Here is a 25,564-nt window from a genome sequence, read left to right as displayed (position 1 = left end):
TCTGTGGTCAAAAACATCTTAAAACCGTGAATAAGTTGAAGATGGGGTGATGAGTTGGAATTCTTTAAGGCGGGTAAGTGGTTCAACAAACAATTGAACTTGAATAATTAATGTCATACGCATTGATCCTTCAGTCCTCAAAGTCGAGCTAAAGTCTAAAAGAGTGAAAGGTGTTACTATTAATAGTTGGCTATACTTGCTCTTTCAATAATTGTACTCCCTTCCTGTGTCTTTCCTAGTATGTTGATTTGACATGTCTCTAAAAAAAATTATAAAGAGAGAAGTATCAATTACTATCTAAAATTGTCACGTTTTATTTATGGTATATCTGAACTTTAAGTCATCTTAAGTACCCTTCTGAATTTGTTGTTTTAGTACGTCGCATGACCTTTTTAGCCTACATGGCAAAATATGTGATTTCAAACTCCATCACGCACATGGAGTTAATTTTCTACCAAATCAGCAATAAAAAACAAAAAAATCCCATTTTTCTTTAATTTTTTCAAGAACTTCCTCCTCTCTCTTCTCTTTCTATTTATTATCCCTCTTCCTCCATCACTTTCAAAATGTGTAAAAAAAAAATTATTTCAATTACTTCTATTTTACCTACTTAAATTTGGGGTGTACATCAATCGGTTCGGTTCGATTTTTATATTATTGGTTCAGCTTATCGATTTTTTATTTTTAAATACGCTAAATCAATAACCAGACCAATAAGATATTTTTTTATCGATTTTTGATTTATCGATTTTTTGTACTTAACTATTTGATTTTCGATTTAACTGATAACAAAATACTTAGAAAATAAAAAAAAACAGTAACGAACATGAAAAGAAACTGAATCTTAGTTGCAACTAAAATCCTAATTATATATTTATATATATGGGGTGTAAAATAATAATTTAGTATAATCTTATTGGATTATTGGTTTACACAATAACCCAATTAAAAAAATTAAAATAACCCAATAATTTTTTTTAAAAAAATCATTAACCCAATAACGATAAATCAATAACATTTTTATCAGTTCGATTTTTGTACATCCCTAACTTAACTTGCGATTTCTTACTTCATTAATTATAATAGGAATCGTATTTGTGCATGTGAGTCTCCTCAAAATCCTAATCGAAACATCAATCGAAAATTATTATGAAATACTAATCGAAAAAAAATTCCATATTTTTAACACAAAAAAAACATAATTTTCTTAGATAATAACTTACTTGATCAACAAAAATTCAACCTTTCACTATTTTGGAGCAAAGGAAACTCAAAAATACAATTTTTTTAGAGTGAAATCAAATAATTAAGGGTAGAAGTAGGTTATTTTTTGATATAGGATAAATATGAGGGAAGTGAATGGTATTTATCCACATGGACAGACACATAAGTAGCTTTTTCCACGTGTACGCGTGTGTTTTGCTCGTTGTGGTCCCTGGGCCAAAAAGGATCACGCGACGTGTTGGTGCATTTTAATATTAAAATTAAATTGCATGATAATTGATAGACATAAAGTGAAGAAAATGGAGTCACTATTTTGACAACTTGTGTAGACGTACTAAAACAACAAGTTCGGGAAGGTACTTAAGACGACTCAAAGTTCAGGTGTACCATGAATAAAACGAGACAACTTCAGGAGATAACTGATACTTCTCTCAATTATAAATACTCCTTCCATCCCAAATTTCCTAATTTGATTTTTTATTTTATTTGTCTTTTTTCATTAATCAAGACAAGACAAAAAATTTTTTCTATGTTTTACCTTTTGCATTAATTACTTTTTCTTCAAATTAAAATGTAAACATCATTTGATAGGGGTACTATGGTAAACTAGGTATGTTATTAATTATTTTTCTTAATAAATGTGTCATCTCAATTTGAGACGGGTAATTTAAGACGGAGGGAGTAAAAGGGTAGTTCACAACTCTTATTAATTACTCCCTCTGTTCACTTTTACCTCTTTATTATTTTCAAAAATAGATTTTCACTTTTACTAATTGCATTTAATATATCAAAAAAAGATAATTTTTTTTTTCAAGATTTAAAGCTAACATTAATTAGTTACTCAAGTCATTTTCCAATACCTAATATTAAATATCAGTTAATAAGGATAGTGTTGTAAAATAATTGTGACAAGTGAAAATGAATGGAGGAAGTAAAAGTCATTTAAATGTTGGAAATTGAATAGTATTTAATAGCAATGATAAAATGGATATAATATTGTAAATTATCTCTTATTTTTTCGGACTAAATAATCAAAGTTGGACAACTATTTTTAGTATATTGAAAAAGTAAAAATGAATGGATGAAGTAATATATAACATTCACCAGAATTATATTCCATGAGTGATGAAACTGTTTCACTTGAGATAAAAAAGAGAACACTTGGTTTACATTTCAATAAAATCACACTTCACCTACAAATTAGATTACTGAATTTTGTGAATTACATAGCACACAGCCAAACTTTTGAAAATTTTAAAAGAGCACATTATGAAGTGCTGCAGACAACTTATTTATAGCCAAAAATATTAGTAACAAACAAAAAGAGGGTACAATGAACATATTATTCTGATCCAGATATGTATGTTATGTCTGTGAATCCATAGCCAGAATTGTACTGAGATTCATTGGTGTCATGTACTGTGACGAGCCGGTCAAGATTTGTTGCGCAATTATCTTATTTGCCTTCTCAGATGGGTGGAACGGATCCCAAAATGCGTAAACATCTCTATTCGGGCACAAGTTAGACAGTGGTGTACATAGGCCAAGACCATTGTATGGCCCTTGCCCACAACATGCAACCTTTGATGTTATAAATCCTGCCAAGAACATAATAAAGGTCTATTATAACAACAAGAGTAGGTTGCTTGGAGAGTAAGAAAAGGTCATTTTATGACAGGACATGTCACATTTAAACTCAAAGCATAGATTGATTTTACGAAATTAAACTGCTTACCATATCTTTGTGGATCAGTGATGAAACTTATGGCCATTTGTCTTGTATTTGCAGCAATGAAAACATTGCCGCCCAGTTCACTGTTAAGCCCCTGCAACATTTGTGTAAGTTGTGGGTTGAACAAGGCTGCAGCTTGTTGCAAGTCGGCTGCACATTCCCCGTTCCTGCTACGTTGGGCAAGTTCTGCTGGGACGCAACCTAAAGGTCCAGTACCAGTCACAATGACTCGACGAGCTCCCAGATTATACAGATTCTGCAATAACATCAGAAAGACAACGGATTAGTTTCTCTAACACTAGAAGTTCTCTAGCTATATTTTCTACGAACCAACAAAACAAATGAAAAGGGGATATTGTGGGTGGGGTAGGGGGTAGGTATTTATTTACCTGTATAAGACTACCTAACATCAATGACATGTGCATTCAATATTATGCTCCCAAAATAGACACTCAGTTACTCCAACTACATAAATGATATCTCAATCTTTGTACTGTCATGTCATTTTAATAACAGCTAGCAAATTCAGTTGACAACCAATTATGTTGGTGAAAAATTATGTTGGTATAAATGTTATATTGAATGGAGGCCGTGATAGGTACAACAGGTTAATGTTATGAAGTTAAACCAAAAGGGAAACCTCTGAAATTATCCCAAACTTTACCCAAACTAGTACTAAGAAACATGTTACATGTATGTTTGGGGACACTTACAATCAAAATTTTACGGTATTCTGATATCAGATAAGGGACATAATCTTGGATAGAATATTGGCGCGATCGTGCAGAATTGGGCACGAGATAGTAGTTGTTGACAAAGTCATTGCCTCCAAGAGTCATAAGAACAAGAGCTTGATTTACAAGTCTCTGAGTACTTGCTTCTCCAATTAGCCCACTCACTCTTCTCTGATATTGTCTGAAGTAATCCAACTGCTGCCCGATTCGAATTATGTTCACCTTCACATTAAACAAACAAATTTAAAAAGTGAATTTAACATGTTATATGTAGAAATAATTTGAGTCTAGACTAGTGGTTTTGTATGTACAAATTGGATGCCAGTGTCATTTAGAATTCCAATTCCAGCTGATGCAAAGTTAGCACCAACAAGAAGCCTTTGTCCAGTAAGCTCTGGACTCAAGTAAGGCAGTGGTGATTCTGAAGAGCCAATTTGCTGACCTGAAAATATAAAATAATCAAAGTTGATTAAACTGTATGTCTACCGTGTAAAAGAAAAAACACTCATGTCAAGCTAATTTTGTAAATGTTATAAATGCAAGCCTTTTGTACAATAGGGTAAAATTGAAAAAAATAAAATAAAATTACAATTAGTGTATATAAAGTAAATCTTTTCACGGCTTAAATTACGTACGTTGACAGCGTAAAAGGGAACTTTTACGCTACCAGGTCACTTGAAAGAAGGATTTACCTTATATACATTTCTAGTGAAAAGAATTAAATGCTATAAATAAGTACTTAAAACATATAATAAGAAGCAATTTGTCTTATTTTCAGGTTAACTTAGTCCTACTTTTATGTGGACAGTTACTGCTAGTATTTTTAGATTAATCTTATAGTGAGAAAATCTTTTACATTATCAGTAAATAGAAGCTAAGCTCCAAAAGAAAATTATACGTAAGCCAACTTAAAAAGTAGGATAAGTAATCCAAAAAATAAGACAGGTCATCTTTTATAATAACTTAAAATTATAACGTTAGTGTTTATAAATTAGATCCTTTATTAATGAGGCAAAACACATGCAATTAGGTGCTAGTTGGATAAAACAGTTTTATGCACCAAACATTCCAAACTCATGTAGTGTCTCAAAAGGCCGCATCATATAAGATAGTGTGATGTAGGTCGTCTATAGCCTGGAGCAAGCATTAGTGACTGATTGCACGACTCAAACTTGTGACTTATAGGTTATATAGTGACAATTTTATAGTTGCTCCATAGCACCTTAATACCAAACTCTAGCACTAACATATATTATTTTTTTAAAGTTACGGGTTCATATCTACTATTTGTTATATATTTAGTGAAGTATTACAGATAAATATATACACCACGTCAAAAGTACTACGCTCAAATGAACCAGATATCATGATTGTAGATCCGCCCTGCATAATACTGAGTACATAGCATCTTATGTTCACACAGGGTCCAGGAAAGAACCGCTACTCTATGAGAGGGTGTAATGTAGGCAACCTACCTTGATGGAAGCATCAATGTTATTTAAAAAATATTAATAAAAAATAAATTTAAAAACTCAGCTGATCAGGTCAGGAATATTGTAGCCATTGGAGAAACGACCAGTAGCTCTTCTAGTTGGATAATCAATGCCATAAGGAGGAGAATCTGCCCTTGCAGTAGTAGCCAAATAATTATTATTTCCACTATCAACAAGTGAATCACCAAACACAAAAAATGCCCTAGCTTCACTTTGGGAAACAGCCACTCCCAAAATCAAGAAAAGACCGAAAATAATGGAAAGACTAGAGCTAGTTGTAGCCATTTTTTCACACAAAACACCTACAAATTCTAAGTGTTTTTATGGAGATGGATATAATTAGTTTGTGTGACTTGCTAGTAAGCAATTAGACAAGCATATATAACATGCAAAGAGTGTGAATATGAGGCTGAATTAAATGGACCAAGTTGGCACACAGTTGGAAAGGAAAAAATGGACCACAAAAAGGACCAATTAAGCAAGAGCAAAAAAAATATAATTAAAAAAAACATTAAGCAAGAGCAAAGATTATAGTGGTAGTTTGAGGTATTCAATTGGACAGTTGAAGTCTCTTTAGGTAGTAATGTATTTATTTCTAATCATATTACTAAAAACTTTTGACATTTTATACTCCATGCTATATATCCATGTAAGTATGATTGATCTTATACACTCAAGAAAACTATACATAAGGTATAGTTAATATTCTCAATGGTGTTAGGTTTCTTGAGAAAAAATCGTGCAAGTTTGGTTCAAGGCAAACAACATCACACTACATTAAAAGTATCTTTAGATCGTTGCAAACCAACAATTGGTTATAGAGTAAATAATTTTTGGTGGAACGAGTATGAAGATGACAGAGTGATAATATGAAGTTAATTTATTTATCACCTTTACCTATCTATGGACCTTTACATAGCTTTGAAGATGCATACACAAAAGAAGTCGCCACCATTGGTGGTCATAGTAGGTGGCATACATTTAATCTGCATATAAGCTCACGAGGTGGAGTTGTCTGGGACGTAATTCAAAGAGGAGATTGTTAATTAGGTACGCGAACAAAATCTCATATTAGTAATTGAAAAGAAAAAAAAAAGATACATATAGGGCGTGTTTGGTACAACGAAAATATTTTTATCTTCTTGAAAAATAAGTGATTTTTTAATTTATTTTCTGATGTTTAATAATAAAGCAAAAGCTCTTATCTCGAAAATATTTATTTAAAATCTAGACAAATACGATAAAGGTGGGGTAGAGGGTAGGAGTGTGGGGTTGATGAAGGTGGGACTAAGGGGAGTTGAGGTCAGCATGAGTGTATTGAAAGATAGGGAGAATAAAAGGTCTTCCTTTACTAAAAAAAAATTTATTTTTCTCAGTTTTTCAAGGAACTTGTTTTGTTTGAGAAAATTATTTAAAAAATTTTGCCCGATCAAATAAGAGAAAATTTAAAACATTTTCCTTCTTATCAAACACACTCATAAGGTATCGTTGATACTCTTAGTAACGTGAATCTTTTTGAAAAAACCGCCTGAATATGATTTAAAGTAGATAATTTCACAATATAATATATTAAAGAATATCTTTGAGTTGTTTAACCCAACATATCTTTAAGCAACGGTAAACTAATTAATGAAATCTTATTTTTGTAAAAGAAAAATCTTAAATATTTTAAAATAAATTTAATTTGTCATAACGATTAATATTTAAGACCGAAGATAGATGTACATGCATTCCCCCCACCCCCACCCCCTTCCATTCCCACCTCCCCCAACCCAACCCACACACACTCTCTTCAATGTTGCACAAAAAATCCTTTTTTTAAAGTTTTAGTTGTTCAATATTTTCTTTCATTTCATGGTTGATAGAGGATGAAAAATTGCTTATTTCTTGCTTTGTGGTGGTTGGTCATACATGTTTGTTTGAACACATTTAGCAACAACAAAAAATAGCTGAAATATGTAGGCTTTTTATTATTTCCAAAAAACAAAGAAAATGTATGTTTTTTTATTAATGTTGGGGGGAGGAAGGGTAGTTCGGATGTACTTAAGGCCTAGTGGCGAAGACAGCTTCCATGTGATCAAATTAAATAAGGCCAACGAATATATCAACTACTTATTTAAATGTACAATATGGAAATAGTAAGCTAATCAAATAATGTAATTTTATGTTGGTACAAATGATTAAACAAATTTGACTTTAAATCTATAGGCAAATAGAGAGTTGCAGCTACTTTGACTACTACATTAATACAGACTATCCTGGCCACCCCCCACCATGACCCAAGAAAAAAAGGGAGTAAAAACCAGGTTCAGTTAGTGAATCAAAGTGCGGAAACCAGAATAGAACAGTAGAGAACAATATCGTGGAAAAACTTTTTTACTCAAGGGAATAAAAAATCACAATTTTTACTTACTTCAAATAACGGTTTCTGATTACAATTCTGTAATCTGAGGGCGAATCCAAGTATACCTCAATTCAACTGTTAACTTTAATTATTCTAACAACAAATCTGCAAGAAGATAAAATTCCTTCTTTTACAAGCCTCTCAAACTCATAATCAAACTGCAGTTTATAGTAGCAACTCAATAATACCCATACTTGCGGTGTACAAATCGAACCGTTAAGTCAAATCGAACCGATGAATTAAACCAAACCGAGGAAAAAAATCGACTTATGGTTTGGTTTGATTGGTTTGGTGTTGACAAAAAAAAACCGATCATTCTTGGTTTGATTTGGTATTAGCAAAAATAAAATCAAACCGAATTCAAACCGAACCAAACTAATATATATAATTTTAATTTTTTATACATAAAAAAATACTACTTATAATCTACTTTCTAATTACTTTTATTATTATTTTATATTCAAAAAATAAATATATATTCTTGGGCATTTAATTATAGTATTTTTCCATTAATAACAAATTAATACAAAGCCCAATATAAATATAAAAATCTAAAACAATTTAATTGTTACACTTTTTACATTTTACTTTCCAAGTTTTCAGAGAGTTCTCATTATTTCCTCATCTTATTTCATCTTACTTTTCTCATTCGTCAAGTTGTGATTTAGGTTTGTTTCTCTTCTTTCTTTTTTTTTTTTTTTTTTATGAAATTATGTTATAATTAATTACTTTATAGAGTTACATTTTTAATAAGTTGTCTCTAATTCTTCGTTTTTTGTATGCTCACATTTTATGTGAAGGAAACTTTCAAACAAGCTACTGTGACCGGTGACTTAGAAATTGAACTACTTGGGTATCCACATAATATTACTTTGAGAGATAGTAGTTTAGACGTCTTAGTAATTTGTCAACTTAATTTTTATTGGAACTACTCTATGACCATTGTTTTTTTTTTTTTTTTTTTTTTTTTTTTTATTAAAAAAATTTAATTTTTTTTTTCAATCACATTATAATTGTAAAAAAATCGAGAAAATCGAAAAATCAAAAAAATCGAAAAAACTCAACTAAAACCGAAATAAAAAAATCGATTGTATATTGGTTTGATTTGGTTTATAGATTTAGAAAACCGACATTATTGGTATGGTTATATTTTAATAAAAAATCGAACCAACCCAACCTATGTACACCCCTACTCATACTACAAACTCAACAAAAACTAAAAACTCTGACCTTTAGCTATCCAAACATCATACAAAACAGCTCATCAATTTACTCGAACTGACGATGAACTCAACAAAGACTAATAACTCTAACCTTAACTACCTAGTATTATTGGTTCACAAATTATTAGTAAATTCTGATTTTAGTCCTTATAATATGTACTGATTCAATATTGCTTCACTTCGGGTAATTAGCTTAGGACGTTATATAAAAACTTCTAACTCCCATTTAGTGCACACTCGATATTGGAATTAACCAAATAAGTAAATAAAGATTACAAAATTAGGTTATCTTTTTAGCGAACAACGTCACTTTCGAGTAATTAAGAAGTTAATTGTAAAAATATAAAGTGAAAGTATGAGTAACGCAGTCTCTTTGTTACTTGAATTGCTACCTAGAATCAATTTGGAATAATAATTCTAGAAAATTACTGATCTTAATTATGAGATACTAACTACAATGGAGAAGTCATGATCATAAGAAATTAATTCATCAAAATTGCAGGAAGCAAATTATTAATTCCTCCAATAGTTGAGGAAAGCACAATCCTAGTCTTATTTTTATCATAAAAACACACCTTTATCTACGTACTAGCTAATTTTAATTGATTCATTATTTGTTAGGTATTTATTAGTACAAACAAAAATATTATTCTTATTATAAATGTATCAAAAACTGTCTGAATTTAGTTGCTTAGTAATATTAATTAAGTACAACTGAATACAAGAGCTCTATATAGTTTCAATTTTGGACTCTAGTTTCAATTTAACGTGTCAAATTACGAAAGCATATAAAACATTTATAGATAAATGATCCTTCAAATTGTAAGAAAAGGTTTACTTAAATATTCTTTTAATTTATTTATTTAAAATGTTAGGGATATATAGTCACAATACATATTTCAAAATGTAGTTAAACAAACACATTAATACATTTTAGAAACTTCTCATGATTATTTTCCCGATTTTTGAGATCCCGGGCAAAATGTTGATATAAATGTAATGACTAATAAGTTATTCTAATGTTAGAACTTGTTAAATTGATTAAAAGTTAAAAATTTAAGTAAATACTTGTTAACAATCAAACTAACAAAACAGGAAAAAGAAAAAAGACACAGAAAACTGCATGGCGGCAGATCTAAAAGTTCGATTTAAATTTACGTAAACTTATTAAATTTTATTTAGACTCTATATATGTAAACTTTAAAAAAAAAATTATTAAATATCTATAAATATTCGATAGTGTGTAAATTATTTACTGTAGAATTAACAGAAATGTGCAATCGGAACTCATAAAACTTTAAATTCCGTGCAATAGAAAAGTATAAAATGACAAATTAGTGGCGTCATCTTGAAACCAATATTTTCAGGCAATCAATTTCAACTAAATCACTTTCAATGTACTACTAGCTTTAGCAAGTTAATGAAGTAGTCGTGGTTCTTTTAAATATCTCTCCCTTTAATTAATTATAAATTAAAAAAATATCTCCCAAAAATCTCCAACTAACCCTCCAACCTATTTTTCCCTCTCATTAAAAAGGAAAAGACAATCAATTATTATATATGCCACAACCATCTGATTAGATGCTAAATATGCCCCCACAAAATAATGAATTAATTTTAATTGGACTATAGCAAAAACATTATTTAACAAGTTTATTATGTAGAAGCTGGATTAATTTCAATTTTCGTGAAATCCATAAATTACATCATGTTCATTAATTATACCACTTCCGGTCCAAAAATATTGTAATTGATTTTATAAATTCATTTGTTTCAAAATATTTGATATTTTAAAAGAAAAAATCTTCTTTTTTACAAAAGCTGATATCAATCCTCCAATTAAAACAAAAAGTATAATCTTACGAAATGGAATCGGGAGAGCACTACTACAAATATCAGTGTAGACAGATAACAAGACAATGCTAATGCCTCCTATTAACATTCCAATTACAATAAAAAGTATAATCTTATGAATGGAATCGAGAGAGCACTACTATAAATATCGGTGTAGACAGATAACAAGACAATGCTAATGCCTCCTATTAACATTCAACCTAATTAGTGTCCTCCACAGTGTCCTATCTAGAGTCATGTCTTCGATAAGTTAAAACTACATCATATTATGTCTAATATCTCTTCCCTATACTTCTTCAATCTATTCCTATAACTCTCCTAAAACCATCCGTAATCCTCCAACTAGTTGAATAAGACGTGCCATGGATGATAAAACTAGTTTTTAAGTAAATAATGATAGTTAAGACTTTAAAATATCTTTATTAACTAGCCATAAGTAGATCTTACAATAACATACTCACTATATTTTTTAAAAATGAGATTTGGGAGGGTAGATATACATTGTTCGTACTACCACCTCACAAATAAGGTAAAGAGGTTGTTTATGATAGACCCTCGACTCAAGATAAAAATAATATAGAACAAAGATATAATATACAAACTAGGAACATTAGGTAGTAATAAAATAGCACATTAACAGAAACAAGACTATTCAAAATAATACTAGTGTCAATTTATCAGAAACAACAAATATCACCAACATTCCTAGAACATGACACTATAATCATAACACTACGACTATTAGCACGAATATCAAAATAAACACTTCAACCTACTAGCATATACGCACCTCTTCCAACTAACCATCTACCGTAATCTGCGTCCTCCATCATAAGTAGATCTTCATAGCTTTTAATACATACAAACCTACTTATAGAAATTATGGCAAATCAACAAGGACCAAACATAGATACCCTATTATTAGAGAGTACAACCTACACCAAAAATTGTCACGGGCTCCAACTCCTAACCAGGCTAGTAATCCTACTTTGAATATTCTTTGAGCTTATATTTTTAAGGAAAAATATCTAATATAATTGAGTATGCTTCATATGTAATTATAATTTATAATGCTACTAAAACTTAGCTATGTTTTACCTCTTATAGAATATATGCATTGATACATTGTACACGTATTCTGAAATTGTAAACACAATTTTCGTATGCGTACACATACTATGTGTATAGCACGTGGGCACGAGTCTCACATATAAAAGAAATCTTGGGTTAGAGTGAAATTTGGATATCTACGAAGGCTAGCTATTTATTTAATTAGGTGTGGGCGTTCAGTTCTTTAAATTGGTTTTGTCAAAGTTTGGTTCAATTCTTGGATTTCTGATTTTAAAAAAAATGAGCACTGAACAGCACCAAACTAATTCGATTTGATTCGACTTTTTGAGCTTCGATTCAATTTTATTCAATGTTTTTAAAATCAATCTTTCGGTGCAAGTGAAACAAAAATATCAAAACATGTACGCAATTTCTTATAAGATAGACACAATTACATTTACACAAATTAGATACACTTTTTTTAACAAAGAAATGGTATAATTTTTTTTAAAAAGAAATGGTACAGTGAAATGGTACCCGCTCCTGTGGCGTCTTCAACCCGGGGAAAACCAAAAACATAGTAGCAGGCAGCAGCAGCCATACTAATAAATTCAACACCATAACAACCAGTCATACTAAATTAAAAATTGTAGCTGCATACTAAGGATTGGCAGCAACACAGCAAATCAGCAACACCATTGACCACTTAAAACAATACAAATATCTTAAAATTCAGCTTCAAATAAAACACACAGCAGTCACACATGGTCTTAAATCCATGAATACAATCGTCATAAATGGTCTTAAATCCATCAATACAGTCAGTTACTAAATTCAAAACATAAGCTTAAATATGAATCTTCCTCTCTTGATCGAGACGACGCTCAAGACATCTCTTAACATACTTGTTAGATTTATAGAGAAACACACCACATAAACCAAGAACACCTATAAAGTGACAAATATGCGAGAGGAAAGGTGCGTACCTTTGTTCACCATTGCAACACGTAACCGAAGACGAACTAGGCTGAGTCTTCCTCTCCTTTAATTATGACGGCTGACAGCTTATGGAAATATGTCTTATGTTAAAGTCAGGAGAGGGGGACCTAGCCTTATATTTATAGGCTCAAAAGTCTTAACCTAGTGCACCCCCATTATGGGCTCACAGATCTACTACAGGCCTACACTATTGTCAGCCCACACCAATAACATGAAATGGATACAGGCCCATATGGAATCCGTATGAATACACGGCATATGTCTTGTCCACCAACTAATAACATCAATCCGTTTTACTTTAACGTAATAAAAAGTTAATGTTAAGTCCATAAAATGAATAATTCTAACCTTCTCCCACTTGGACAATGTTAACTTTTAAAGAAAAGTTTTGAAAAACTTATTTTTATGAAAATGACTCTCGGGCTAAATACATAGTGACCATAAACATTTAGTGGTGGAACGCCATCTCCAACATAGTTCAGTCAAGCAAAATATCATTGTTGAACTGCAGTAGTACTTGCATCAACCAACGATACAAGACCGGTCCACAATTACAAACATTGAAGTTTTGTAGACATACACCAAATGATGTGGTAGTGTAGCAACAAATAACCAACATGGACTCCTAATCGAGGCTATTTCATTGTTAGTCCTTCAAATAATTTTTCATATCAATATGTACGCTTAAAATCAATATGCGTACCATAGAAAAATCGTCACTGCGATTTTCTGTTACAACATGTGTGAGAACTAAAATAGCATGTGCTACACCAGAAAATCTTGATTTTCAAAGTTCAATATGTGCAACATATTACATGGTGCAACAACCAGAAAAATCCACAAAGTAGAATGATATACCATATATGTCTCCAAAAGAAAGATCTAATAAAATAACAATATGATCTTATCAATATGAGACATAGCTAACACGTAAGGCAAAAAGCCTTAATATAATAAAATAATATTAAAGTGTGAATGATGAACTTACTCCCACTGATCTTGAGATAGATGCAATGATCAATCTTGTTCTCCACAAACCCCATAGGTGTGATAATTTCCTTGAACTTCAAGTACCACTTTCGAGGAACTTGCTTCAAGCCATAGATAGATTTCTTCAACTTACACACAAGACGGTCACTATCTTTACCAACAAAACTTTGGGGTTGTTGCATGTAAACCTCTTCATTAAGATCACCATTCAAAAAGATTGTCTTTACATCTATCTGATGTAGCTTAAGATCAAAATGGGCTACTAATGCCATAATGATCCTAAAAGAATTCTTAGATGCCACAATCTTGTAGATATTTGGCAAAGAGTCCCATCCGTTGCCCAATCTCAATGTATCTACCATAGTACTCAACCCTATGATTAGACCTCACTATCTTAATGATTTTTTTCAGTTGTTTATCTACTTCAGTTTTAAATACTTTAAACATTTCAAGGGACTTTGATTTTTCTTTAATAAGAAAAACATAACCATATCGAGGAAACTCATCAATGGAGATGATAAAATAATTTAGTAGAATACAAACCACTTATGTCTATGTGAATGATTTCCAACAAATCAGAAATACGAGAAACATTTTTTTAAGTCAATTTTCCTCTAATGCAATCAATACATGTTCCTATGACTCCAAAATCAAAGAGAAGGAAAAATATTAGACTCAACTGATCTATCAACTCTATCTTTAGAGACATGGTCTTAACGTCTATGCCACAACATGCCCAGTTTTTCATTTAAAAATGATCATTTAAACCCAATAATTTCAGAATTAAAAGAGTTGTATTCAAAATCAGAAGTCAAGAAAATTTTAAATAACCCATCAAATAAAATTTCATGACCAATAACTCGGGAGTTCAAAAGAAAATTATTTTTTTTCATTAAGATAAAACCATAACCAAATTTGTCTAAAACTGGAATAGAAATCAAATTCTTCCTAAGAGATGGTACATAAAGAGTGTTTTCAAGAAGAAGCTTATAACCCGTTTTTAAGTCTAAAACTATAGTTCCTATGAACTCTACTTTAACTTGGACATCTATGGCGACTCTAACTCTTGACTCCATTTTTTTGGCTTCCTTTTGTTTTGAACCCCTACAAAGAAATGGAAACTTGAGTAGTAGCTCCACTATTAAACCACCAAGAATTAATGGGGACATCTACAAAGTGTATCTCAAAACAAACAAGAGCTAGATGATTTCCTTCTTTTGACTCCTTTTTTATTCAATAATAAAATTTGGTGCAATTTCTCTGCATGTGACCAGGTTTCTTACAAAAGAAGCAATTATTATTTTTCTTAAAAATCATGTTATTGGTCCCAGGATAATCAGTCTGGTCTTTATCACGCCTTTTGTTGTCCCGATCCTTCTTTAAAGTATGATTATTAGATTTTTTAAACTTCATATATCCCTTGTTAGATCTTACATTGAAATCACAAGAAGCTAACATGGCAACCCCACTCTTCGCCCTTTTAATTTTTCTTCTTCAATAACACATTTGAAGATGAGATCATTGATTGACCAAGATTCATCCTGATTATTATAGGCAATTTTCATTTAGCTAAACTCAACAAGCAAAAAGTTAAGAGAAAGTGAATAATGTAAGTATTAGGAAGAGTTATTTCAAGAGTTTTCAGTTTCGACTGAATATGGACCGTCTTAAGTATGTAATCTATAACACCCCCATTAAAGTCATACCTCATCCCTATAAGTTTATTCATTATATCTCCAGTGTCAGCCTTATTGAATACAATATACTTTCACTTGGGTAAGAAACCTTTTGGAATTGGTAGTTTCAAGCAAGCCATTTTTGAGGTGCTCAGCAATCAACCTCCTAAAGGTAAGGATGCATAGCCTATTAGATACTTTTCACTTAGCATAAAATTCTTTTTCAGCAGCTGTACTAGAATCAATGAGAGCTGGAGGATCATCCTCACTCAAGGCTTGATCTATGTCAGTCATGCCCAAAGCAAATTCAAAATCTTCTTTCCATTGCTTAAAGTTATAGAGCCCGACAGAACCAAAACTTCATCATTGTTATTGTTCAAATAAATAACAGCTTTTCACAACATAACATGAATGAATTTATCAAAATAGCAAGACATAAGAATAATAATTTTATCACAATGATGAGTCCCGCAGCATCAGCAAGTAGCCCCCTTTAGGCAGGGCAAGAAAATATTTTTAATATTAGAAACCTATCCCTTTGGGTAGATAAATTTACTAAAATCAAAATATTTTAACATAATGGAGCTCATCACAGTACTAATTTAAAACACACAATAAATCTCCTTTGGGCAGATCATTGTATGTTCTAACTTAGTGATATCCCCTCAAAATTGATTAATCAAGTCTCATAAAGCAAAGCAAATAGGTCACTTTGGTGTACACTATTTACTTATAAAATAAATTTAATCTCAAGGATTCAATATGTCATTGCTTAATTTTCTCATGTGACACAGTAAGTAACCATATAATTAAAAATATTATAAATCTGATTAAATTACAATACAACTGAAACCAAAGTCAATTAGAATCAATCAATCAATAAATAACAATTCGACATTTTTTATAAACAATAGCTTAAATTTTTTAAATTTCATAAAATAAAAAATATTTTATATTATTTAATCTAAGCATATGGAACTAACTAAATGAATGAATCTTTAATAACATAGCCACCAGAACACATTCTTAAGAAGGCTTTAGTTTAGCCAACTTTACTTAAACCAATATAAAAAATAAAAAAATTAACACTCTATAAACAAGAAATACAGTGAAAAAAATACTTGGATAAGACACATCGTTCATAAAATCTTTCTCAAGATCATTTTTGGGACACAAGTCTAAGGTTAACTTATCACCTTTCACCACAGGGCCTACAATTTTCTATCTTAAATCTTTTTAAAATACAATCAATATAGGCCTTTTGTTAAAGCCCCAATAAATTACGAGATCTATCTCATTGAATTTCAATGCCCAGAACAGATGATGCCTCTCATAGATCTTTCATATTAAATATTCTGTTTAATGAATGCTTAGTTTCATGCAATAGTCCCAAATTTAAGTCATTCATTTCATACCACATCATAGCCATAACCCTTGTTAGTCAAAAACATGTTGATGACCACCCAAAATATTTAAACATCGCATGAGGGAGTTCTTGTTTCAAAACATATGAAAACATATGCAAACTACTCCCTTTTTCAATACTTTATCATATGGTGGTCATCTCTTTCCTCAATCACATGCAAATTCTTTATTAGGAAATATGAATCTTTATTAGGAAATATGAGCATTTTTAAATCAAGAAAAAAACCCTCTCATTCATTCATAAAACAATAATAATCCATAACATTGTTAGGACAATGGATTTCATAACAAAAGAGGAAATCATGCAAATCATGCTCTCATATAACTTTTCAAACTAATAACATATATACACATGAAAACAATTCAAGTTTAGGGAAAACAACCTCATAGTTTATATAAGATTTCATCACAAAATGGGTCTTTCCATGCATGCTCTTAACAATTTCAAAACTCATCTCATGTATGAAATTAAATATCTTAAATACTTGTTTAATCGATAAATTTATACCCACAGAGTTTAGGATAGTCCCACATATAAGAAATTTTGTATTTTAAGATCCAACTATTCTGGTTCCCTTTGTAGGACAGTAAAACCTGTATCCTTTAGAATGAGTTGATAACCAATGAAAACACAAGCGAGGTTCTACATTCAGTTTTATATATCTTTACCTTCACAGGACATCCCAAACTCAAAAATAATTTAAACTGAATTTTCTATTGACCCACAACTCAAAAGAGTTTTAGGGACAGACTTGGAAGGGACATGATTAAGAATGTACATGAATGTTTTAATACCTTCACCCTGACAAACTCACGTAAGTTAGATCTACTCATCATGTCTTTTAAAGCACGATATCACCTTTCAAGATAGTGAAAAACTTCTGAAATAATTTTTAATTTACAAATACTACCAATACACTTTAAAACATATTTAGACACTTTTGACAAGGTATAAAGCAACGAAAAATTTTGTCAAAGAAAGACAATCAATTTTTTCTTTTTTGTTTTGCAATTACAGCTTCAAACAATTTTATTTAAACTAACAATACATTAATTTTCACATCAAATGGAAATAACTATTCCATTACCTACACAATAACCCCTAGAACCCAAAAACCAAGCCACAATTTTAAAAAAAATAAATTCAATTGATTTGGTTTCATCCACTTTCTCAAATCCAATTGATTTGTCCATCGGCCGACTCTTAATTATCTATACACCTCTTTTTTAATATGGAATAAAGTAGTGTGCAGCAATCAAAATGTCAGCAGCCAAAAGGAAAAGGGGAATAGTTTTAGATTTAAGTTTAAGACGGAGTACGTCATGATCATTATTTCTAATTATTTTTCTCATGAACTAAGTAATAAGATTTAAGATCTATGTGAAAAGCTCGGATACCAAGTGTTAGATTTATAGAGAAACACACTACAGGTTCACATAAACCAAGAACACCTATAAAGTAACAAATATGCAAGAGGAAAGGTGCGTACCTTTGTCCGCCATTGCAACACGTAATCGTAGATGAACTAGGCTGAGTCTTCCTCTTCTTTGTTTATGACGGCTGACAGCTTATGAGAAAACATCTTATGTTAAAGTTAGGAGAGGGGATCTAGCCTTATATTTATAGTTTTAAAATCCTTAACCTAGTGCACCCCCCATTATGTGCTCACAGGTCTACTACAGGCCTACACTATTGCCAGTCCACACCAATAACATGAAATGGATACAGGCCCATATGACATCCACATGAATACATGGCCTATGTCTTATCCACCAACTAATAACATTTAATGTAATAAAAAGTTAATGTTAAATTCACATAAAATAAATAATTCTAACAATACTTCCATAAGCCACCCGTTTCAACCCATTTTGATTGACAATTGAGTATCATACGACTTGTCAAGTCCTTTGCTTTGTGGACTTCATCATTGTCTTCAACCACCTCAAAATATTCCTAAATTAATGAATGAGCTTTAGGAGGCATGTTTGAACTTGAACCTAATAAAAAATAAGATTAAACCAAAAGTTAGAAATTTATAAAATAGCTTTCTAGATAAAACATAAATGAAGAAACTTATAAAAGAATATCTTATATCACCAAACAAACAAAATATTGAAACTCACCACTAGACCACTAGTAACAAATAGCAAATTGCAATCAAACATCAATAATGCAAGGATCTCTTTCTTTATTTGTCATTTTTAAAAATAATTTAAGCAAATTTGTCATACAACATAAACCAGTAGTAAAGTAGATTAATTGTACACTATAACATACAAAAACTTGTCAATTTAAAGTTGCTCAAAATATTCCAAACTTTCTTCCATGCAAATAGATTTAGTCTCTTTTCTAAGCCAATCTTAAGAACAAACAAAAGATTAAACACATCTAGAATTCAAAGAACTTATAAATCGATCAAGTATACAACCATCAATTCTATAAGTACATTTTAATGCCACACTTGAAATTAGAATAGCCAAGACATCACGAGCTAATTCTAAAAGAATAGAAAATATGAGAGCATTAAATAACCACCATTCTAAGAGATTAAATTTAGGATGATCAGTCTCCTGATCTTCAGCAATGTATCTATCTATCTTTGACTTACTCGTAGCACCCCCACTTCCATAATCTTTCCTTTGTTTGTACAAGTAAAGTTCATTTCACAAAGTATTTTTCTTACACTTTGAGAATCAAAACTATAAGAATCAAATGTGTCTTGAGATGAAGCAGGTTTAGAGGAAGATGATTGACATTCTCTTGAATATTTTTGTAGATACTCCTTAAACAAAGCCTTCAAAATATTTATGATTTTATTTGATTTGGTATCGAAGGAAAACCTCCAATCATAATTGATTTGATTTCATTTGATTTTACCTTTAAAAAGTTCAAATTTAAACCAAACCAAATCAAAGGAAATTAGCTAAGAGATTGTTCTATGCTAGAGGGTTCAACAGGTACAATCAGAACTATTTGGTATTCAAAAATATTGGGCTCAATTGTTTATGATACATGATAAGGTAATGAAGATACTGAAAACATATTGCAGAAGTTATACTTATATATGGTTTGAGTCTATTAGTACAATAAGGAAATCACTTGTTGCTTGGGAGAAATTATGCATTCCAAAATGCATTAGTGGGCTATTATATTGTTTGAATTCTTCAAAAATCTCAATGGTTGCAATTAGTTTTTCAATTAAAGGAGCATTTTTATTCATCTTTCAACAAAAAGAGTACATCAAGAGCCTGGTAAAATCTATAGACCTTTCTTAACATAATGCACTTTGTGCTGGCTCACCTCCTCCTTATCTTCTCCTTCTTGCCATATGTATATGTCTGCGGAAGATATAAGACTAAATTAGACATGGATACATCATCTAACAAGGATACCTACTTATCAAATCATAGCCATATTTGGAGGATTAAGAGTGGCATCATGCATTTAACTTGGTCTAATTAACTTCAGCTTTGTCCCGTTCTTTCAAACTATTCCCTACCAAGTACCTTAGTAAATATGTCAACAATCTGATTTTCAGTACCACAAAACACCATCTTGATCAACCTCTTTTCCATATTATCTCTGAGAAAATGATGTCTGATGTCAATTTGCTTGGTCTTTTTATGTTAAACTGGATTTTTGGCCATGTTGACAGCACTTGTGTTGTCATAGATTAAAGGCACACACTCTAAGAGAATGCCAAAATTTTCAAATTGCTGCTTGATCCATATAATTGAGCACAACATGAAGTAGCTGCAACATATTCAACTTTAACTATTAAAAGAGACACTAAGTTTTGTTTCTTAATACCCCAAGAGATTAAGGATGATCCAAGAAAATGAGTCATTCCTAAAGTACTCTTCCTATCAACCAGGCATCCAGCATCAACATATCCAACCAAGTCAAAAGTTACTAGCAGGATAGAATAGGACCAGGTTGGGAGTTCCCTTAAGATATCTCAAAATTCTTTTATCTAATTTTAAATGAGATTTCTTTGGATTTGCTTGGAATCTAGTATGCATCCCAACAATAAACACAATTTCAGGTCTGTTGGCTGTCAAATAAAGTAATGAACCAATGATTCCTCAATAAATAGTTTCATTAACTAAGGGACTAGGTTCATCTAAGTCTATTTTTTGAGAAAATTAATGGGAGTATCTATGGTCTTTGTATCCTCCATGTAGAACCTCTTGAGCAGCTCATGAATATATTTTTGTTGACATATAGTGTTTCCAAATGCACTTTGCTTGATTTGAAGTCCAAGAAAGAAATTGAGTTCTCCATCATAATCATTTCAAATTTACTACTTATCAACTTAGAAAACTCATCACATAGGGAACTTTTTATAGCCCCAAATATGATGTCATCAATATAGACTTGAACAATGAACATATGTCCTCCCCTTGTCTTTAGGAATAAAGTGTTGTCAATCTTACCTCTTTTGAATTCTTTATTCAGTAGAAACTTTGAAAGTCTCTTATACCAAACTCTAGAAGCTTTGTTCAAACCATATAGAGCTTTATCTAGCTTGAACACATGATTTAGAAACTCCATATCTTCAAAACCTAGAGGATACTTCATATATACTTCTTCCTAGATGAGCCCATTCATAAATGCACTCTTTACATCCATCTAGAATAACATCTTGAACTCTACGTAAGAGGCAAATACTATGAGAATTTGAATGACCTTTATTCTAGCTATAGGAGCAATGTTTCATCATACTATATGTCTTTTTCCTGGCTGTATCCCTGCACCACCAGCCTAGTATTATTCCTAATGGTATTGTTATACTTATCGGCCTTATTTTTATAGACCCACCTAGTCCCTATAACTATTCTATCTGGGGGACGTATAACCAAGTGTTACATCTTGTTTCTCCTAAATTGATCTAGCTTTTTTTGCATTACATTGATTCAATATGCATCCTTCAATGCTTCTTTTACATTCTTGGGCTCAATTTGGGACAAGAATATAGAAAAATTTCATAGATTCCTTGCTCTACTCCTAGTGTGCATACCTGAATATAGAGGAGAAAGTAGGTTATAAAGAAGAAGTAAGGACTGGTGCTTCCAAGTGGACCTTTGAGAAGTGAGTTGACTTGAATTGGGACCAGTTCCCATTAAGGTGTTACCCTAGGAAACTAATAATTTTCTTCACTGGACTGAGGATTCGATTCTTTATAAGGAGCTTGTGATAGACCAAAACTGGGTCTGTTAAGTTTTCATCTTTTGGTCCTGAACCTAGTACCTGTGAATCTCCATCATCATCACCTTCGTCGAACTTTTTTGGGACATTTAGAGGATTTCCAGAATTATCATCATCTGGAGTGCTACCTCCAGTAGTACCACTAGCATCATCAAACATAACATGAATACTTTTCTCCACACATTGTGTTCTTTTATTGTAGATCTTATAAGCCTTGATGGTAGAAGAATACCCAACAAAAACACCATCATCACTCCTTGGATCAAACTTTTCAAGACCATTCTTCTCATTATTCAGCACATAGAATTTGCAACCAAAAAGCTTGAAATAGCTCAATTTGAATTTTCTTTTGGTAATAAGCTCATAAGGATTCTTGTTCAAAATGAACCTGACAGATACCTGTTGATCTGATAAGATGTTGTATTAACTGCTTCAGCCCAAAATCTATAAGCTATCCTAGCATCTATCTGTACAGTCCTGCCAATGTCTACTAGTATCCTATTTTTTCACTCTATAACACCATTTTGTTATGGTGTTTTGGGGGCTAAGAAGTTGTGATTAATGCCCAACTCATTGCATAAATGACTGAGCCTTCTATTTTTAAACTCTATTCTATGGTCTAATTTGATTCCGTCTACCTTCACATTATACTTCACCTGTACTTGTCTAGCAAAGGCTTCAAACACAAGAAATATTTCTTCTTTGTATCTTAGAAAGAAGGTCCAAGTGAACCTAGAATAGTCATAAAAATAACCAATATGCACTTCTTCCCTCCTTTTCTAACAATCTTTATAGGTCTACATAGATTAATATGGATAAGTCGTAAAGGAACGAATATGCTCACTTCTTTCTTTATCTGGAATGAGGATTTAGTTTTCTTTCCCTTCACACATGCATCATACACTTTAGGACTGAAAAACTTCAACTTTGGTAAGCCTAGAGCCAGGTCCCTCTATATTAGCTTGTTTATTGTGGTTGAGATGGTTTAGCCATGTGATGAGGAGGCGCGTGGATACTCTGGTTTATAGGTGTGAGAGGTTTGCCTTAGATGGTTTCAAGTGAGGTAGGGGTAGACCTAATAAATACTGGAGGAAAGTAATAAGACGTGGCATAGAGTAGTTATAGTTGACTGAGGACATAACCCTGGATAGGAAGGTATAGAGGAAAAATATCAGGATAGAGGGTTAAGGTGGGTGGATGAGTCGTAGTTAGTAGGTAAAAGGTCTTGGGTATCTTTTGTTTGGCAGTGTTGCATATTTTTGTGGATGGCGTATCTATGTTTTTTATCGTGTTCCAAGCTTTTGATGTTTTTATATACTGTCCTTTGTCTTGAGCTGGGGGTCTATCAGGAATAGCCTCTCTACTTCGTTAGAGGCAGTGGTATAATCTGCGTACACTCTAACCTCCCTAGATCCCACGATGTAGAAATCTACTGGGTTTGTTGTTATTGTTGTTGTCTTTTTGTACACTCAAGCATGTTATGTTTTTAGACTTGCATGATCCTATGTTAGTAACATATATATTTTTGTTTCTCCAAGCAGTCAACATTACTTCACCATCCTTAAGGTTTGTCATAGTGCACTTATCTGACCTGAATCTAACTTCATTACCTTTATCACAAATCTAAGCAACACTCAATAAGCTGAATTTAAGACCATCGCCAAAGTAAACATCATCAATAGTTTAACCCAAACTATTCCCAACTTTTCTAATACCAATAATGTACTATTTGTTTCTGTCACCAAAGGAGACACTACCTTCTTCATGGGCCTTAAGTAAGAGAAAGTCTTCAACTCTTTTAGTTCTGTGCTTTGAAACACCACTATTCATGATCCAATGATGGCTCCTTCCTCTTTCTTTGCCCTGCATCAACAATCATTTGTTAGTTTTAGGAATCCATTTCAACTTGAGTATCCATAATGGTGATAAGGGAAAAACCATATTTTTCCTAGTCCAGCCAGGTACCACTTCCTTTTGATGTAGAGAATTTTTTTCATCCTTTTTACGGCTGCAATTCTAGAGGATCACAAATCTCTTGTATGATTATTTTTGCCACAATGAGTACATAAGAGATTGTCTTTGATAGAGACAAATTTTCCACAAGGATTGTAGGCTAGATAAACACTGTGGAATTCCAAGCCTCTTCTACTATTTATCCCTGGTTGGTTAGGCTTGTTAGTGCTTGAGATGAGGCAGACCATTTGAGAGCCTTTTTAAATTAGCCTTGACCTAAACCAGGTCCTCAAGGTAGTCAGATCTGCATTTTCCTTAGCCAATTTCTTTTCTAACTCAAATTGAATTTTACTTTTTTCACTCTTCTCTTTTGAGTTAAATTTAGACATTTCGCTAAGCTTTTCATTTAAAAATCATTTTTAAAGAAGAGTGATTATCGATTGAAGTTCAGTCACTTGCACAGTTAATTCAACCATTTCTTTCTCACATTTTTCAAGATCTTTCTTCCAACACTCTTTATCTTTAGTGAGTTCATTAATCGTATCTATAAGCATAGTAGTAAGAAACTTTAATTCTTTAAGAGAATAATTTTTAAGGTTCTCTTTTGTATCCAAAAGAGTTACCTCATCATCATCTGAGTTTGCCATCAAGGTAAAAGTGAGTCATAGACTTAAATATCATCCTTACTACCATCATGGAGACATATTCTTTATATTATGATTTATCTAAATCACTGGAGGAATCACCTATCATGACCTGAACAAGGGCCTAGTTGTGAAGAGTTTCTTAAGACCACCATGGACCGGAGACCATCCCTTAGCCTAATCTCAAGAGAACAATAATCATAAAATAAAGCAAAATCCAATCAAATCAATGATAATAGTAATAGAAATAGATGAATGAAATGATGGTTCAAAGAATTAAAATAATAGACCAACCACACTTGTCTTTGAAAGACTCTAAAACCAGAATAACATTCAAGTCGATACATGCCCCCAACTATGAAAAAATAGAATCCAAAAGTACTATGACCATAAAGAAAGAATAATGAAATGACAAGGCCTTCCTAAGGATGGAGGCTCACCACTTCACAACAACTTAACGAACGTGCTCAACTACCTAACACTGCACAAGAGCAATAGGAAACCCTTCATACCCTACATCATGAAATAATGTAGCATCCAAGGATGGTTAGTGGGATAAGCACTGGCATATCATAAAATAATATAATCACCAAAATCCAGTCATAAAACATATGCACCACATTTATATACATATATATAGGATTCCGGGATGGGGACAAGGGTCATGAACATAAGAATTTAAATATTTAACCTAAATTGTGTGGCTCAATCCATATTAAAGTCACTTATTGGCTATATGAATTCAGCTCCTCCTACTGAGAGGGCCTTAGTGCATATTAGCTGGACGAACTGAGAAAAAGCTAAAGCCACCAATGTAATATATATATATATATATCAAGTGTGCATAAATCATATGGTCATATAGATCCCCAATGCTGGAAAATGTGGTTTCCAGTATTCGTCCCTTCGAAGCTTAATTCAATACCCCATACGCTTCTAAGCTAAAAATTG

At 31.9% G+C, this 25,564-nt stretch overlaps 2 protein-coding genes across 2 annotated transcripts; both read right to left on the bottom strand.

Moving 5' to 3' along the window:
- Nucleotides 1–2,347: 2,347 nt before the first annotated feature.
- LOC107850775 (GDSL esterase/lipase At5g33370) lies at nucleotides 2,348–5,793 on the bottom strand. The gene is made up of 5 exons (XM_016695523.2): nucleotides 5,228–5,793; nucleotides 4,002–4,132; nucleotides 3,670–3,912; nucleotides 2,960–3,212; nucleotides 2,348–2,822 (listed from the first exon to the last, which is right to left on the bottom strand). The coding sequence occupies exons 1-5, from the start codon at nucleotides 5,466–5,468 to the stop codon at nucleotides 2,590–2,592; spliced, it is 1,101 nt and encodes a 366-aa protein (XP_016551009.1). The 5' UTR covers nucleotides 5,469–5,793; the 3' UTR covers nucleotides 2,348–2,589.
- Nucleotides 5,794–15,580: 9,787 nt separating this feature from the next.
- Nucleotides 15,581–24,616, bottom strand: LOC124889575. The gene is made up of 3 exons (XM_047401531.1): nucleotides 24,425–24,616; nucleotides 22,059–22,415; nucleotides 15,581–15,706 (listed from the first exon to the last, which is right to left on the bottom strand). Exons 1-3 carry the CDS (start codon nucleotides 24,614–24,616, stop codon nucleotides 15,581–15,583), a joined length of 675 nt encoding a protein of 224 aa, XP_047257487.1.
- Between the last annotated feature and the right edge of the window lie 948 nt (nucleotides 24,617–25,564).

This window comes from Capsicum annuum, chromosome 12 (genome assembly GCF_002878395.1).
Source record: "Capsicum annuum cultivar UCD-10X-F1 chromosome 12, UCD10Xv1.1, whole genome shotgun sequence".
NCBI lineage: Eukaryota > Viridiplantae > Streptophyta > Magnoliopsida > Solanales > Solanaceae > Capsicum > Capsicum annuum.
This window is presented reverse-complemented; position numbering and strand designations above follow the sequence as displayed.